This window comes from Amyelois transitella, chromosome 13 (genome assembly GCF_032362555.1).
Source record: "Amyelois transitella isolate CPQ chromosome 13, ilAmyTran1.1, whole genome shotgun sequence".
NCBI lineage: Eukaryota > Metazoa > Arthropoda > Insecta > Lepidoptera > Pyralidae > Amyelois > Amyelois transitella.
In genome coordinates this window covers 8,370,178-8,385,905 of record NC_083516.1, presented here as the reverse complement: position 1 = coordinate 8,385,905, position 15,728 = coordinate 8,370,178, and the positions used below count along the sequence as shown (strand labels likewise).

Here is a 15,728-nt window from a genome sequence, read left to right as displayed (position 1 = left end):
ATCCTATCCGTCTGAATATTAAGTCCAGCGTATTTGATTAGTCAATGTCAGTGCGGAAGCGCGGCAGAGTCATCGACAAACTTTTTTCTCAAATAAAATCCGAAACTAACAATCCAGTAAAAAATTTCAATTGATTCTGCTTGGCGTTAGTTTCAGTTGCGTTCCAACTGCAAAATTGTGAAATTTTTATCCTACTACTATTATAAAGGCGAAAGTTTGTATGGATGTTTGTTACTCTTTCACGCAAAAACTACTGAACCGATTACCATGAAATTTGGTATGTAGGTAGCTGAAGACCCAGAATAACACATAGGCTACTTTTTATCCCAGAGTTCCCGCGGGATTGATAGGGTTTCCATGCGGACGAAGTCGCGGGCGGCCTCTAGTAATGCATATATATTCTGAATACATTTAGCTACCTTAATACCTACGTAAGTAGGTATCTTAACCACTTTACCACTACCGCTTAAATCCGTCCTATCATATTCATTACTTAATGAGGAAACACAAAACTTAGATTTCAATATTGTCGCCTCGTAAATTTAAATGAGTTTGCTTTGGAATTTACCTACATACATACATAGGTACCTTAGATTTCTATGCTGAACTTAGAATCGAAATAATTATGATTATGGTTTTCCATGCTTTTATCCTAATCCTATAATGAAACGAATCGGTTGTGTGAAAATAATTATAGGGTTGTAGTTATAGTTACATAATGTTTGTTTATTAGGAATGATTCTACAGCGGTGACGGGTCTCGGTTCGTGCTTGATAGAATTAAGATTCAGAAACTTGCTAGCCCATTCACAAAATAATTAACCATGTTTTGACTTTTAATCTGCGCGGGTAGTTGGCACAATTGGTACCCCTATTATATTTTTTTTCTTCTAAACCACCATGTTAGCTTGTAATAGACGAATGAGCTTTAAATTTATTATTGTTTATTAAAAAGTTTTACAAATATGTGTCATATAGATCTACATTATCATCCGAATAGAATTTCACCTTTATCTTCTCTGCCTTTTATCCGCAAAGGTTAAATAAAACAAAATATTCAAACAGTTATCTGTCTTTATTCTGCATCTTTTCTTAAACCAGCAGCCATAGTCATTCGTTCGGTACCATTATAGGAAGAAAAAATTAATACACTATTACATACTGTTACAGTTTGGTTTGAATATGTGATACAGCTGAATTTATGTGTAAGTAGATTTTATTAATTGTATACTATTATTATTACAGTTACGTACGGATCATGAAAACCAGAGTGCAACGCGATTTTGCCGTATAATATTTTGTTACGGGACTAGTAGTTACAGTTAAATTATATAATTTGTACTTAGCATCCTATGCTTCTTCTATTACACTAATGTTTGTTAGGAATCAGGTTTTTACTATAGCTAAAACACTGAGCATTCTGTGCTACCGATGAGATCTCAATGCTGCACCCAGAAGTGATTGTGAATGAATGTGTTTCTTAAAAAAATCCTGACCCTTGAAATAATAAGTACAGATTACGCGCAATATCGCATCGCACGATTCTAAGTCACTGTATACCATACTGCTTTTGTGGGTGTAGTGGTGTGCGGTAGTCGATAAAAAATTCCATGAATAATTTTGCATTTTATGGCCAAACGTCCCTTTTAAATACACTTTTTTTTGCACTTGTAATAATTTTTGAAAATATAAATTTTGATAATATTTTTTCCTTTTGTTCCTAAATATTAATCCAAATAGTTTTATTATCCTTAATATTGTATTTACAATTTTTCAACAGCCGAAAAATATGTTCAATTTTTATAATATTATTTTTTAACGACTCTTGTTAAGTAGTAGGTAACAGTACAAATATTAATGATCACAAGTTGGTTTTCATTGGTCATTAACATACATTATAATATAGTCTTATGCACTATCTGTAGGTAATACAGTTAACAGGAGGTCTTAAATTGTGAAATGCCTAACTAAACAATTTATTTACACAAAAAGGACACTTAAATTAAATCTGTATAGTTACAAATGTGAAAAAACCTACGTAATATTGTTCAGTCAATAACAGCATGAGTTCATAAAGTAAAATACATTTATCTCGAACATTCTTTGAAATTATAGGTATGGTTATGTATAGAATTTTATTAAAGTACTATAATGTGATGAATACAGGCTAATACTTGTGCATATTTTTTGGGAAAACACTTAAAACATAATTGTATAATGTCAAATTTTAGTTTTTTTGGAAAATCTATATATATGTATAATATTCAAAATCTACATTTCCAAATGCGAGGCAATTTTATTAGTTTAATACTCATATGCCCAAAACAATATGCACATTAGCTATTTGTTAACGTTTTAAGACCATCTGTTATATGTATAGTTCAATATTCTATTGTAAAGTTTAGTAGTTTACTTTAACGGAATACTCTCAGAAATTTTAAAATATTGTTAATATCGCCACAAAATCCAACTTGAATCTACAAAGATTTCTAAAAAGCTTATAAAATATTTCCTTCAAATAAAATATAACTAATAATACAATTTACTGAAATAAAATTACGAAAACAATATTTACACTTCGACAAATTTATTTTTATTATTACTCTATACATATCGTTTTATGCCTATCTATTAACAAAAACCTACTAATGATTAAAAAATTCTCAGTAGGCCTCTAAGACTGACGACACATTATCTACTTTTATAATATCGAATAATCCTAAAACTATAAAGTGCAACATTCGCTACGTAGAACGAAACAACTCAGAGTATTTCAATAAATTAATGATCACTCTACATTACAAATAATCGCCGATATTTTAAATGTAGGTATTGTACTTATTTACAAAATGCAATATTTTTACAAAAAAATGCTAATACTAGGAATACCCACATTTCGCCGAGTAATAATCCTATCAAGTCATACTTTCTTTCATTCATTTTGCACTTGTGTACTGTATGCGAACTTGGTTGATGATTTTATCCAATATTTAATACTGTATTTAATTAATAATATGGAACTATGAAATGCTAGATGAATGAATGAGTGAAAATGTGTGTATGAATAAATTTGTGTTTTAATCGGTCTCTACGGAGTAACACACAATTCGTCAATTTATTATTTTGTACTAAAACACCTAATAATATCAAGACATTCCATTCAAATACCACGTCAACTACATCGAGATGAATATTCAGTCGAAATTTGTTATTTCACATTAACATTACACTTAATATTATGTAAATCCCATTTCTTAACTTGGCTGGAATCCCAAAGATCTGCTTTAAGGCCTGATTAATTTATTAAAACGAACCGCCGAACATCTTTTTAATTTTAAATAAGACACTATCGATGCAAATAATAACTAAGGTGTAATAACGAGACGTTTACGTGCAGATCGTAAAGCGAAATTATCGACATCGATATAAAAGTCGTACATCTCGTCACTATTTTGATAAATAAAAATATAGGTGTTGTCTGTTTTAGACCATTCCTTTGGACATCATTCTGACGGTGTTCTTCAGAGCTTGACGTTTGTTGCAGAACCATATTCTGATGACTTCGCGTTCGTATCCTAGTTGGTGTGCAAGTCCCGTTATTTCTGTGCCTGGAAAAAACATAAAAATAGGCAAACTTAAGTAGGTAATAAATAAATTTAAAATTGTATTTTTTTACCTATGCTAAAATTACGAATAAGACTAATAATTTAGAATCTTGTGACTTTTAGCTGTCTGGCCATGTTAGGCTATTAATGGAGTGACATCTGCAGTAATTTTTGACCAAAAGTAAATAATCTGAATCTCCTTGCTATTAATACTTCATTCACTTCACGAAAGGATTTTGCAAACCGTTGATTCTTAAAAATAATACTTATATACCTCACACAAGATAAACCTCCCAAACTTCTACGACTATAGGGGTAATAAGTGAAATAAAAAATTACCAGAGGGATGCGTGTTCCTCTCAAAATGCGCGTTCAGCAGCTCCAAAGCCTGAGGAGTGAAGGAGGTGCGTCGCTTACGTTTCTTGCTTGGCTCCATACCTATGAAGTCTGTCAAGTGGTTCTGCCCAGACGCGTACCTGAAAAATACAATGTGTTTTGTAAATATAAGATAGAAATATGTTTTGTCATGTGGTAATACCACAGAAATCTGAATAAGCAGGTAGATTTCTTTGGATTTTTCTCTGGAACGCTATTATGTACGTTTAATTTTAGCAGTTAAAGATTAGAATGGATCTATAGAGCGTTTAAACATTTATTTTACCTTTGTTTGTTTTTATTTCTTATGCTTCCTGCTTGGTAGATATTTTTACCAATTTTCAGATAAGCTTCTAAATTATTTCACAAAGGAAAAGTAGTATCAAGTACTTTCAGAACGAATCTGTTTTGATTTTATATAAATATCGTCCAAACGAAAGATATACCGTATCTTCTGATTTTATTCTGAAAACCCGTAATAAAATCGGAACGGTTACACATTTCCTACATTGAAAAACAAATTAAGCAGATGTAAATAATAAACCTTGGTCTGGTTCCATAATGCCGACATCATTTGAATGCATCCATAAATGAATCTTTACTAATCTGGCGTCAAGTCTCGTTGACGTAGACATAATATAAATAAATAAAGCCGTTAGCCGTTATTGATTTTCATATTGTTGTATAGTTTATATTATTATATCTTATATTGTTATATCTGATTTTTTGTACCCAACCTATTTGATACATACATACATAATACACACGGCTTACTATTTCAAACTTATTCCACCATAAAGCTGAACGTGGCCATGTATGTTCAAAACTGTTGGCTCTGTCTACCCTGGGATATAGAAGTGATTATATGACGTGGTTATAGGCCAAATGAGATTTAGATCGGAACAGATAATGAACGAATAATGTGTTGGGAGTGGGCTCAGAAGACCACCTCGATTTGGGTGGAGGATGTAAAGTGGCCCGAGGTATCTACTAGGCACACTGTACCATAACCCTCACAGCCAATAAAAAACGTGTAAAAACCAGGGAGAGCAACATCTTCCCGTATTAATTCAAGGAGTATCGTTAACGGGTGCGCTCGTTAAAAATTACCACGAAGGGGGATAGGCGATTGCAAATTCAATGCACTATTTGCAATGTTAAACCGTCCCGTTGCATTCAGATAATGCATTTTAATGATGCAAAATGTAAAATCGATAGATCCTGGACCTCTTGCCGCGTTGTTTAATATTTGTTGAAGATTTAAGTGACACCTGGGTTGTATGGAATTGTAACGGCGTATCGGCAGTTTCTTATTTGCTTTTGAGTATATTGTGTTTTATTTTTTTACGGATGCTTTCATACGATTAGGGACGTAGTTTAATTTGATTTATTTAAATGAACCGATATTATGAATCCAGACCTTATTATGAGCATTTAATAACTAGTTGACACTATCTCATGTAGCAAAATGCGTGTTAGTAACCTTTTTCACTAATTTCTAATTGTTACTTCATAATTCTTTATCTTATATATAATAATCCAGTCTATAAATAGTTATGAACTCAAAATTTACTAGTAAAAAGGTACTGTTAGCATCAACATAATGTTTACGGCATAAAAACAAAGCCACAGATAAACAATAAACGTTACAGATTAGTTCTGTACAAATGTCGTCAAAATTTGGTGAAATAATCGAAGCACCAAATATTGACGACAACTCTAAGCAACTAAGTGATTATAAGAATAGTGATAATGGAAGCGGATACAAATAAACATAAAACCTAGCCCGTACAAGCGATAGTTAGTCCAGATTTGAGAAATATTTTCACAACGTTGCTAAGCGTTATAGGCCAAATGTGTCACGATGTAGCACAACCACGAACAAACTCACTCAAACAAATAGTTACCTCTCTTCCGCTTCCTTCATCCAACGTTCGAGCACCGGTTTGATTTTCTGCGCACTTTTTGGTGTTATATCCAATTTCTCAAATCTGTATCGAACACAAATTTAATGTTAGAGTCTTACTATGCACGCACCGGTCAAACAAAAGTCTAGCGCGGTGGAAAGCACGATACACGACGATCTTTACCCAATCCAAATGAACTTAGCGTAAAACAGGACATTGACATAGACGCTAACGATTGTGTATAGAAAAAAACAATAGGTAATTTAAGCTGCCGGAGCAATCAGTTTGATTAATACTGAACAAGGTAACAATAAAACAACGAATTCAATTAGAAACGAAAGGTAACGTATGCCAATGCCCTGGCTTTTGAATTGCGCAAAATGAATATTAATAAAAATAAGAGTAATGAAATAATACATCATGCTAGATTAGATGGAAAGCAAGAAATTATTCACCGTGATGTTACTACAGTAAAAGTGATAAAGTTCTCACAACGATTACTCATAGTGTCGAATAGACATGGTTCTGTGGCCATACAGTGAAGTGGCACGTTTGTCTTTTACATCAAAATGTAACTGTAGAGTATGATGCATGGCGCCTTACGGTCATTACGCGTATGCAAATACGTACGTGTGAAAAGGAAAAGAAAGAACGTCAAAACCAGTAATTACAAATAATTATATGCGGCATACATTCGAAAGCAATGCCCGGATCCCCGATCGAGATAAGATTACATTAAATAGCGTTGAAACATTTTGATTTAAAGACAATCTACATGTGGACTGGGCCGTCGAGAGTGAGTCAAAGCGTGTTCTTAATGCATGTAAGTTAAGTACCTTCAAATTTATCGCTCAAATATGAGTTGTTGATATAGATGATGTTTTATTTCTGTTTGAAATTAATGAAAGTTGTGAAGACTTATATTGAATTTGGACCCAATTTGAGAATATATTTGAAGGTGCTGTAAAGGGATAAAAACAAAACACGTACATGTTTTGTTGTTGTGACGACAGCTGAGCTGCTAGCATCTGCGAAGCCAGGGCACTGGGGAGGGCAACAAATAATCTGTTAGATTTGTATTATCCAGTGGCAGGCTATCTCCCAGGATCTAAAGAGACGCCACAATAGATGTAGAGATAGAGTCGCACGCATTAAATAATGATATTTTCTTAAGCAATTACAAAAATATATTTTACAGCACGTTTTGATAAAGGAAAAGATTTTGAGTAGTTTTATGTTCACATTTTACTTTTATAAGTGAATTCTATTAAGTTTATTTTCACGAATATAGTTTCAGGATTTATGTAATTATAGCAGCCAATTTAGACTAACTGGTAAAGAATATATTCTAAGCTGCTTTTAGCACCTTCAACCTTATGCACCCATTTTGCATTTTCAACATATTTTTGATTGTTCCACATTGTCCATTGTTTACTGTTCTTTATTTGCTTTTTTTCCCATTTCTAAATCGCTTTAATTCTATTTTAAATCTATACTTTCGAATATTTTTTTATATTTCAAATTCTGTTGTGTTTCTTGTTCCCAATGAAATTTTAATCCTATATGTTGACACAGCGTAGCTCATATAAAATTATAATAGAGTGCAACCCGTACAGATATGGATTATTCAATGTTTACTTCAAGACACGACAATGACCATGAGAGGTTCAATGTGCCACGTCATGAATCCAATGCATTGATTCAATAGAATTCTAAAGATCGGAAAATGGATAATATGAATACAACTTGGGGGATTGTTTTCAGAGTTTATAAAATTCGAAGTGCGTTTTTTATTGGATAATAATGAGAAAACTGAATCCTTTTTTCTTTCGAAATCCTTTTGTCTTTTTAAGAATTAGTTCACAAACAATAACACTAATTAATTTTATAAATGTACTTATTAAAAAATTTCAAATTTCTATCTATACCCATATCGTTCAAAAATCCAAGAAATATAATTTCCTAAGTGAACAAATAATTGAACGTCCGGTTATGAACAGGGATTGTTAAATTAATTCTTTCCGAAATAATATGTTTTAATTAAAATGCAAATTAATTAAGTCCAGTATAATCAAAGGGGTAACTACCATGTACCGGCGTCGCGACACCAAATTGGAGGGAGTCGAAAGAAAAATTAATGGAAAATGAAATCAGGACGGGACAAAGACAGGGGAATTCTACTCTTTTAATTACACGAAAAAAGTAATTACGGCAAGATAATTAATTAACTGGAACAGAAGTAACGATTAATGATTTTATTATACGAAGGAGGTCGGTGCCCGAATTGAAAATTTCCTTTGGCCTAATGTTCCGTTTCGCGTCGAAACACGATTTGTTGGAAGGATGTTTCGTTCCGATCTCTTGGATCGGCCATAGGCATAAATGTCGATCCCTAATAAATTTTCCATTTATGAAGACCCAATGTTAAGCAGTTGTTAAACATTTTTATGTTCGAACTTTTTGTACTCATTCGATTAAATATAAATCGTCCCTCAAACTCATAGCTACGTACGCGTACTTCAGGATTTTTAGAAAATCTCTTTATTAGTTACGAAGACACCTGAATTACTAATTTCTGCGATCTTAATTTTAGATTTATCTACGTCTACCTTTCCATTTCAGACTAAGAATAGCTTCAAAGTTCCAAGAAGTATTATAAACATTTTTTAAATATTTCTATTTTTTCCTTGTTCGAATTGAATATTGATAATTTGCATCAATTTTACATTATACAAGTATAATTACTGATTAAACTGCCGATTGGCAATCAACAATCAATTTAAATACACCCCTAGCTTTCGTTACTGAAAGATACCAAATCATTAGAAAGCCTATAAAAAATGGCGTACCACCACGGAGCGGAACAGAAGCCCGAATGGTAATTAATTAAACGAATTGTGAGCAATGAAAGGAGTCATGCTGTTTTACAAATCACTTCAATTAACGATATTAAAAAGTTGGTGCGATAACGGAGTTGCGTTTCTTGAAAAATGTGGTGTTACTTGGTTTTTGTTGTCGGCTGTCGAGCGTGCCACTTTATCTCCACGATCTATTTTATATTATGCATGTCCACACATCCTTCTTTTATTTTGTGGTTTAACACATTTTGGTCATTAGAAATTAAATCTTAATCGAATATTCGGATGTGTGTACTATCAGATTCGGGTCCCTTGTATGGTATTATGACTAGATATTACTTTTACTAAGTCAGATTGCTATTCGGTTTTTATTGCAAATTTTTGAGTCTAATTTGTCTGTGAGATTGTAACCTACAAAACAAAACTGCTATTCGAGTATTTTGTTGTCAGTTGCTTCTTTAAGTGGCTTATAAAGTTTGTGAATATGAATCGCTTACATTCCTACTTTGATATGCCCTACCTATTTAATTGACTACATTAAAAATATCATAATTTGAAATTAATTGACCAATCGAAGGGCCCCGAATCTTAGGATTACGGAAAGAAGCGAATATTAAAGGGTTATCATAACAAAATCATAAATACCTGCAAATTGCGCTTTGACTGTACGCTGGACCCTCAGTGACTGACAGGGCCTGGCCCACTTGGGTCTGCGTCAGCCCGAGGCCCAGACGACGAAGCTTGAAGGCCTTGGCGAACTCCTTTATGTCTTCCAGATTGATTCCGTCCACCACGTTGCTAGATGACTGGCTGATTGTAGGTTGATCTGTTTTAAAAAGAAATACGTTAGAATATTACGTTCTTATTTTAAATTGATGTATCTATCTATCTCTTTGCAGTAAAGTGACAGTGTGTTAGTTTGTATGTCGATTCTCTTGTTTTAAAACATGGTAGTTCCTTATTGTTTTATGGTACTTCATTTATTTTCTGTATGGACAAATTAGTGTGCAACTATTTGACGTATTTCGCGATTAAAGATGTGATTAAATAGAGTCTTGTTTGTTATATCAAAAGCATTTCATAGACTATTCTTTGTATTCCTTACTTGATAGGTAAGTAAAGTTCTCTTTGATTTAAACTTAAAACTTTTACTATAACTATACAAAGTAAGTTTGTGAGAGACTGGTGTCTGAACTAAGCAGATGCAAGCAGAATGCTCAATGAAAAAGAAAACAGAATATGTAAAAATCAATATAATTAAACAACTTGGTTGCCAAAGAGAAATTCCGGTACTATTGAAATTAGTATAGAAACCACTCGTGAAACCTAACTATCAATAGTATGTTACAGTAGTGGTTGAAGGTATTTGAGTTAATTGTATGTTAAATGTAATATAATTAACTATCTACGATACGTGTAATATCAGATAGGGATTCATGAATCAAAAGAGCTTTGCCAACTGAGAACGTCTGTCTAAGCCCGTCTAGCCATTACCGTTTAAGCGAAGCAAAATTATAGCCAAGTTTAGTGGGCAATTTATGTAATTAGTAGATCGTGGCGGTTCCTAATTATGCGGGATGTCATTAGCGCGGAGACGTGCTACCGCGACGAAGGCTGGCTCGCGACTGCATCCCCCTCTCCTTTGCTTAGCTAACCGATGACAAATTACAATTCGCGTTCTACCTCCGTTAGTTTAAGCAGTAGTCTGCATCAATTAAGACAGAGTAGGGTAGCTAAATTGGCAATCGTTTCTCCATTTACCGTAGTCGAATGGCAGTCGATTTCTAATTTCGTTTGTTATCTATAAGTTGGTGTTTGGAAATTTTGTGATTAACTGTAATTAGTTTAGGGGTGATTTCAAGGGGAGGTAATTTAATGTAATTCCTATTCGTTGATTGTAGCTTTTGTTTGATCTGTGCATGTTTTGGGGTGACTTTTATTATGTGCAGCAATATTCAAAGACAAAATTTCATAGTTAAGACAAAGTAATGAAGTACCAATTAATGAAATGGTCAAATGAAACGAATGAAATTGGTAGGCACTTTTTTTAGTCAGTGTAAAGCAAATGGAAAAACAGCAAGCAACACGCTTACCATACAAGAGTATCAAAAGCATTAACTAAGTATTTATTTCAGTCAACACTCACAGAGAACCAAAGCCGATGGCAAAAGCTTAGTAATTAATGATAGGTACCTTTAATTTAAATAAGTATTCGTTGCATTAAAGAACAGATAGACATTAATTCTCGATACACATTAAAATGTTCCATATCTGCTCTTACATCAGAATATTGGCATCACAAATTAGAAAACCATACCGAACGATCTCGTACACGAGAGGTCAATATACGCGGACGGACACGCGAACTTAATTGTGTCTAATTAATTTATTACATGTATTAAACAATTAACTGTTCGGTATCTTGATGCATTATAGTTATTGAATTTGGGACGTAGTAACTTGGCCAATTGACTTATCTTTGAAATGTAATTAATGGGTGCGTTTTCATCACGCGATGTCTAATTGGACGCCGAAAGGAGTTGAAAATGGATAGTTTCGTGAATTCTAATGTAGACAAATGTACCCTTTTTCATTTTCGCGATGGCTTGACGTAATTGAATAACGTTATCGTGATTTTGATATGAGTTAAAAAATTGACATTTGGTGCACCTTTCCAAGCTTTCATTTATGCTCCTTAATTGTTATTGATCGGAGTAATTCAAATATTTTAAGATTTATCTACATGATATGTAGTTCAAAACCCACAATACAAAGGCAAATACACAGATAACGCTCAAGAATTAAGTGTGAGCTTAAGTTGCAAGTCAGATGGACACAGTCATTCGCAGATATAAGCAAAAATTGATTCATTCAAAATTTGTCAGCCTTGGAAACCAAACCTGGCCCAGGTGAAACACATGACTTACCTACGTTTACCACTGCGAGATTTTTTAAACCATGGCTGTACCTATTATCGACAGTAGTGCGTTTATGTACAAATAAACAACATCTAAATTATCCTGCTTAATATATTTCTAAGTACTTAATTATCCAAGTGGACTCTAGTTTCCTCTCGTAAATGATCCACTAATATCAGTTTTGCGTTTACCGAACAGTCTAATGCCAAATTCACATGCCACACCGTGCATATTTAAAGCCGAAAAATTCGATGAAACAATCGATCCACCGCCATTTCGACATGTTATATTCAACGCTTCATTATACGAAATTAAAGTTTTCGAGTGATTAGTTGAATCATGTATAAGCCGGCCAAATCAAAAATACTCGTTAAAATTTATAGTCCTACCTTAAACATTCTTAACGAACAATCAAATAAGGAATAGAATAGAATGAATTCGAAATTTTCGATACGCAGATTATAAATTTGTGAGCAGTTGTAATGGGTGAAATTATGCGAGCCGAATTGACTCGATTCATGTTACGATCACAATATAATCGGATACGTTATCGATTATAATTAACGCGTTATTAAAGTAACTGTTATGAGTACTTTTGAAGAAGTTTCCCCAAGAATTAAAGCGGTCTTAGGTAAAAGTTGAGCATTTCCCGTAATATTATCGAGGGCTCTTCATTTGCTTAACTGTAATTAAAAACCCATTTGAAAGGTTATTCAATAAAAATCGGCTATCGACTAATGGAAAATTGTATAGAACAATTACTACAAAGTTACAGAAAATTGTAGATTTAAGTTAAAAGTTTAATTACAGATGGAATAAAAATTGTGATAAGTTTAGTTATTTCTAGGTTTACGTTTCAAACTCAAGACCCAAATTTCGTTTTATTATTGATGTGAGATACAATAATATTCATCTTTAATGATAAAATAAGCACCATTTATAAAAGAACCGGCAATACTTAGGTTCTTTTAATGAATTTTCCTAACATTTAGTCTAAGTTTCGCAAAACTCACTCTTTCAGATTTTCTTTGTCATCATAGCGTACATATAATCGAACAAAATGGAATATTAATTTTAAGAAACATAAACACAAGGGTCATTGTTAAATAAAGAAGTTAATCTATTTAATTGAAAATATTTAAATCTGTATGGAATTAGTGAATCATGTCTACGATTCTACAAAGCAGTATATAAAAGCTTATAAGGAACTCGATAAAATGTAATGTGATTCGCCGTTTGCCGGGAAAGTGGGTAACAAATGGCCACTGCCAATTTACGTATTAAGTCTATTAACAACAATTAACAGTAACGTTTAAATGAGTCCTAAATATAGATCGTAGATGTCGAAACAGAGTTTGTAAGAAATAACGGTTAATTCCTAAATGTTTGCTGTTTATGTCTTTGAATTATTTCAACGACTAAACTATCGAAAGGCAGGATTTGCAAATAATTTATGATCTTGTATAAAATAGTTCAGTACGTTAATGCAATGCTAGATTTGGGTTTCAAAATACTAAGTATTTTTATTTCATACATTAAAATGAAGTACACAAAAAAGCACTTTGTTATCTAAATTGAATACTTTAGAGCGCATTTCAATTCATCTTTTTACATAGGTACATACATATAATCACGTCTATATCCCTTGCGGGGAAGACAGAGCCAACAATCTCGAAAATACTAATAGGCCGCGTTAAGTTGTATGACTTAATGACATAATTGAGATTCAAATAGTGACAGGTTGCTAGCCTATCGCCTACAAAATGAATCCCAAGTTTATAAGCCTATCCCGTAGTTATTCTTTGTTCCGTATTTTTATTGAACGAGTTAAATTTTATCAGCCACGTTAATTATTTGTAATGGATTTTAATTAGTTAATTAATTAAATTCGATGAACACCGGTTGTGGGTCGGTTTCTTTGATAAAGTTGTAGTATCTTTGTGAATATTATAGGTATCATTTATTTGTGATAATAATTATTCTTAATTAAGCAATTTGAACGATTTTATCGATTCGAGATTGCTTTTTGTTCTCGATAAAATTAAAAGGGTACATAAATAGCTCTATTATGTCGTTAAAATGTTTCAATATGCTTTGATTTGAAAATTTTCTATTTAATGTGTAATTGTTCTGTTAAAAGGCCAGGTCAAGTGAACCTTCTCTAAAGGGACCTACATAATAAAGATGCTTTACAAAAAGTAGGTAGGAACGGGCAGGTTTAACATAAAAATCTGTAAAAAAAATTTAAGTAAGGACACTGTCACATGTTAAATTGATCTTGTTTTTTTCCTATCCAAGTAGCTCGCATATATTATAAAGCGTGCCGATGCCAACTCTGTTATAAATCAGCCAAAGTTTTGAATCTTCTTTAAAACTGCGTCTTGTTCCCAAAATTAAGAATCGTCACATCACTGTTTTGTTATTGGGCGTAAATGATTTGACATTAGTCATCCGACTTCATTTTAGGCGCAGACCTAGCCTAGGATTATTAACCTTAATGGAAATAAAGACTGTAAAGATTAACTGTTAAAAGTTAATTCTAGAAATGTACTGACTGCTATTTCCTAAAAGCAAAACCTAAAAACAATCCAGCTTTTCTGCTAATGGACACTAACAAAACGCGAAACTCCTGAGAGCATTCACGCCAAAAATACGCTATCGATTTATTTAGACAATTGGACGTAGCGAGAGGAACTGAGTAATTTAGTAATTGTATCCACTAACAACGAATTAAATAGTAATCAATAGACCCGGGGCCGCGGGGCACGGACCCTGGCGCCTTTACACCTTAAGACTCGACTACGATACGATTATACGATTTTTTGTAGGTCTTTCGACTTGTACGTCGGCTAGTTACCTATCATGATCAAATTGACCAGTCTGTAATTTTCTAGAGCAAATAATAATAGACACAATTCTTCAAAGTTAGACTAGACATTTAATTTAAAATAACCAAAATTAAAATATTTATATTGCAAGTTGGGAGTTCCCTCACTGGATCATATTAGTGTCTACAGTTAAGCATCTGATCTTAATTGGCCGGCGATGTTATCTTCAAAGGTTATCTTACTAAGCTTACCTAGTTTTAGTAAGAAAAGAACAGAATTTTTCTTATAAAAAGATGAAAAGAATTTGGTTTCGGTTCTCGAAAATGGAGCGTCCATTAGATATTTTGTAGAAATATCCTTAATATTCATATTCTAATAAATTTATTTATTAGGAAAATTTTATCAATACCGAACCAAATTTGGATATATTCTTGTAATTTGAATGGACCTTGCATTGAAATTACGATTACAAATTTAAATTAAGTACTACATTGTAACAGTCATGGACATGGACAACCAATCCGATACTAGAAAATATAATAAAGTCTCCTAGTGTAAACGCCCCAATGGATTTTGGGGCTATTGTTTTAAATGGTACTTACTGAAGTTCGACCCTTATTTCGCGTGTTTGGGTTTATGTTTGTCTTCTACAATAAACTGCTGCTTACGTAACTATGCGGTAGTTACCTGGTTACGAAAATTTGGTAACCATAAAAGTAATTAATACTAGCTAAAAATAAAAAAATGAATTTACTGGCCTATGATCTGTCTACTTTAGCAAAATGCCATCGAAATTCAATTTATATGATGTGCTGTGATTCACTCAGTCTCGCTTTCTTTTTATATATTTAGAAAAGTAATTGCATGCAATATGACGTAAAAGCATTCGTTGCTATTTTTGAACACATTACAGCATTGAGAGTAATAAACTTGGAGTTCTTCATGTAGCCGATGGGCTAGCATGGTGACAAACTGTCACTATTTGAATCTCAATTCCATCATTAAGCCATAAAGCTGAATGTGGCCTTTCAGACTTTTCTGTCTAGCCTGTGAGGGATATAAACGTGACTGAATGTATAAAAGTGTTCCCAAAGTCTAAGCTCGCGGCGAATAAATAATATTAACGTAGATATATAACAGCTTATGATCAATCCATTGACACTTTTATCAATCATTGATCTAGACCGTAGGCGCATGCGACAATGTATTGCAAGATTTAAAAAAACGATAGTTACGTA

At 32.9% G+C, this 15,728-nt stretch overlaps 1 protein-coding gene across 1 annotated transcript in view; it reads right to left on the bottom strand.

Annotated features, from left to right (window-relative positions):
* Window positions 1-2,951: 2,951 nt before the first annotated feature.
* LOC106129252 (POU domain, class 6, transcription factor 2) overlaps window positions 2,952-15,728 on the bottom strand; it is a 131,558-nt gene continuing 118,781 nt past the window's right edge. The window contains exons 8-12 of the mRNA XM_060947462.1: window positions 9,390-9,570; window positions 6,877-6,930; window positions 5,887-5,970; window positions 3,944-4,080; window positions 2,952-3,607 (exon numbers count right to left, since the gene is read on the bottom strand). Of these exons, the coding sequence (XP_060803445.1) occupies window positions 3,483-3,607; window positions 3,944-4,080; window positions 5,887-5,970; window positions 6,877-6,930; window positions 9,390-9,570 (581 nt within the window). The 3' untranslated portion in view covers window positions 2,952-3,482. The remainder of the gene's footprint in view (window positions 3,608-3,943; window positions 4,081-5,886; window positions 5,971-6,876; window positions 6,931-9,389; window positions 9,571-15,728) is intronic.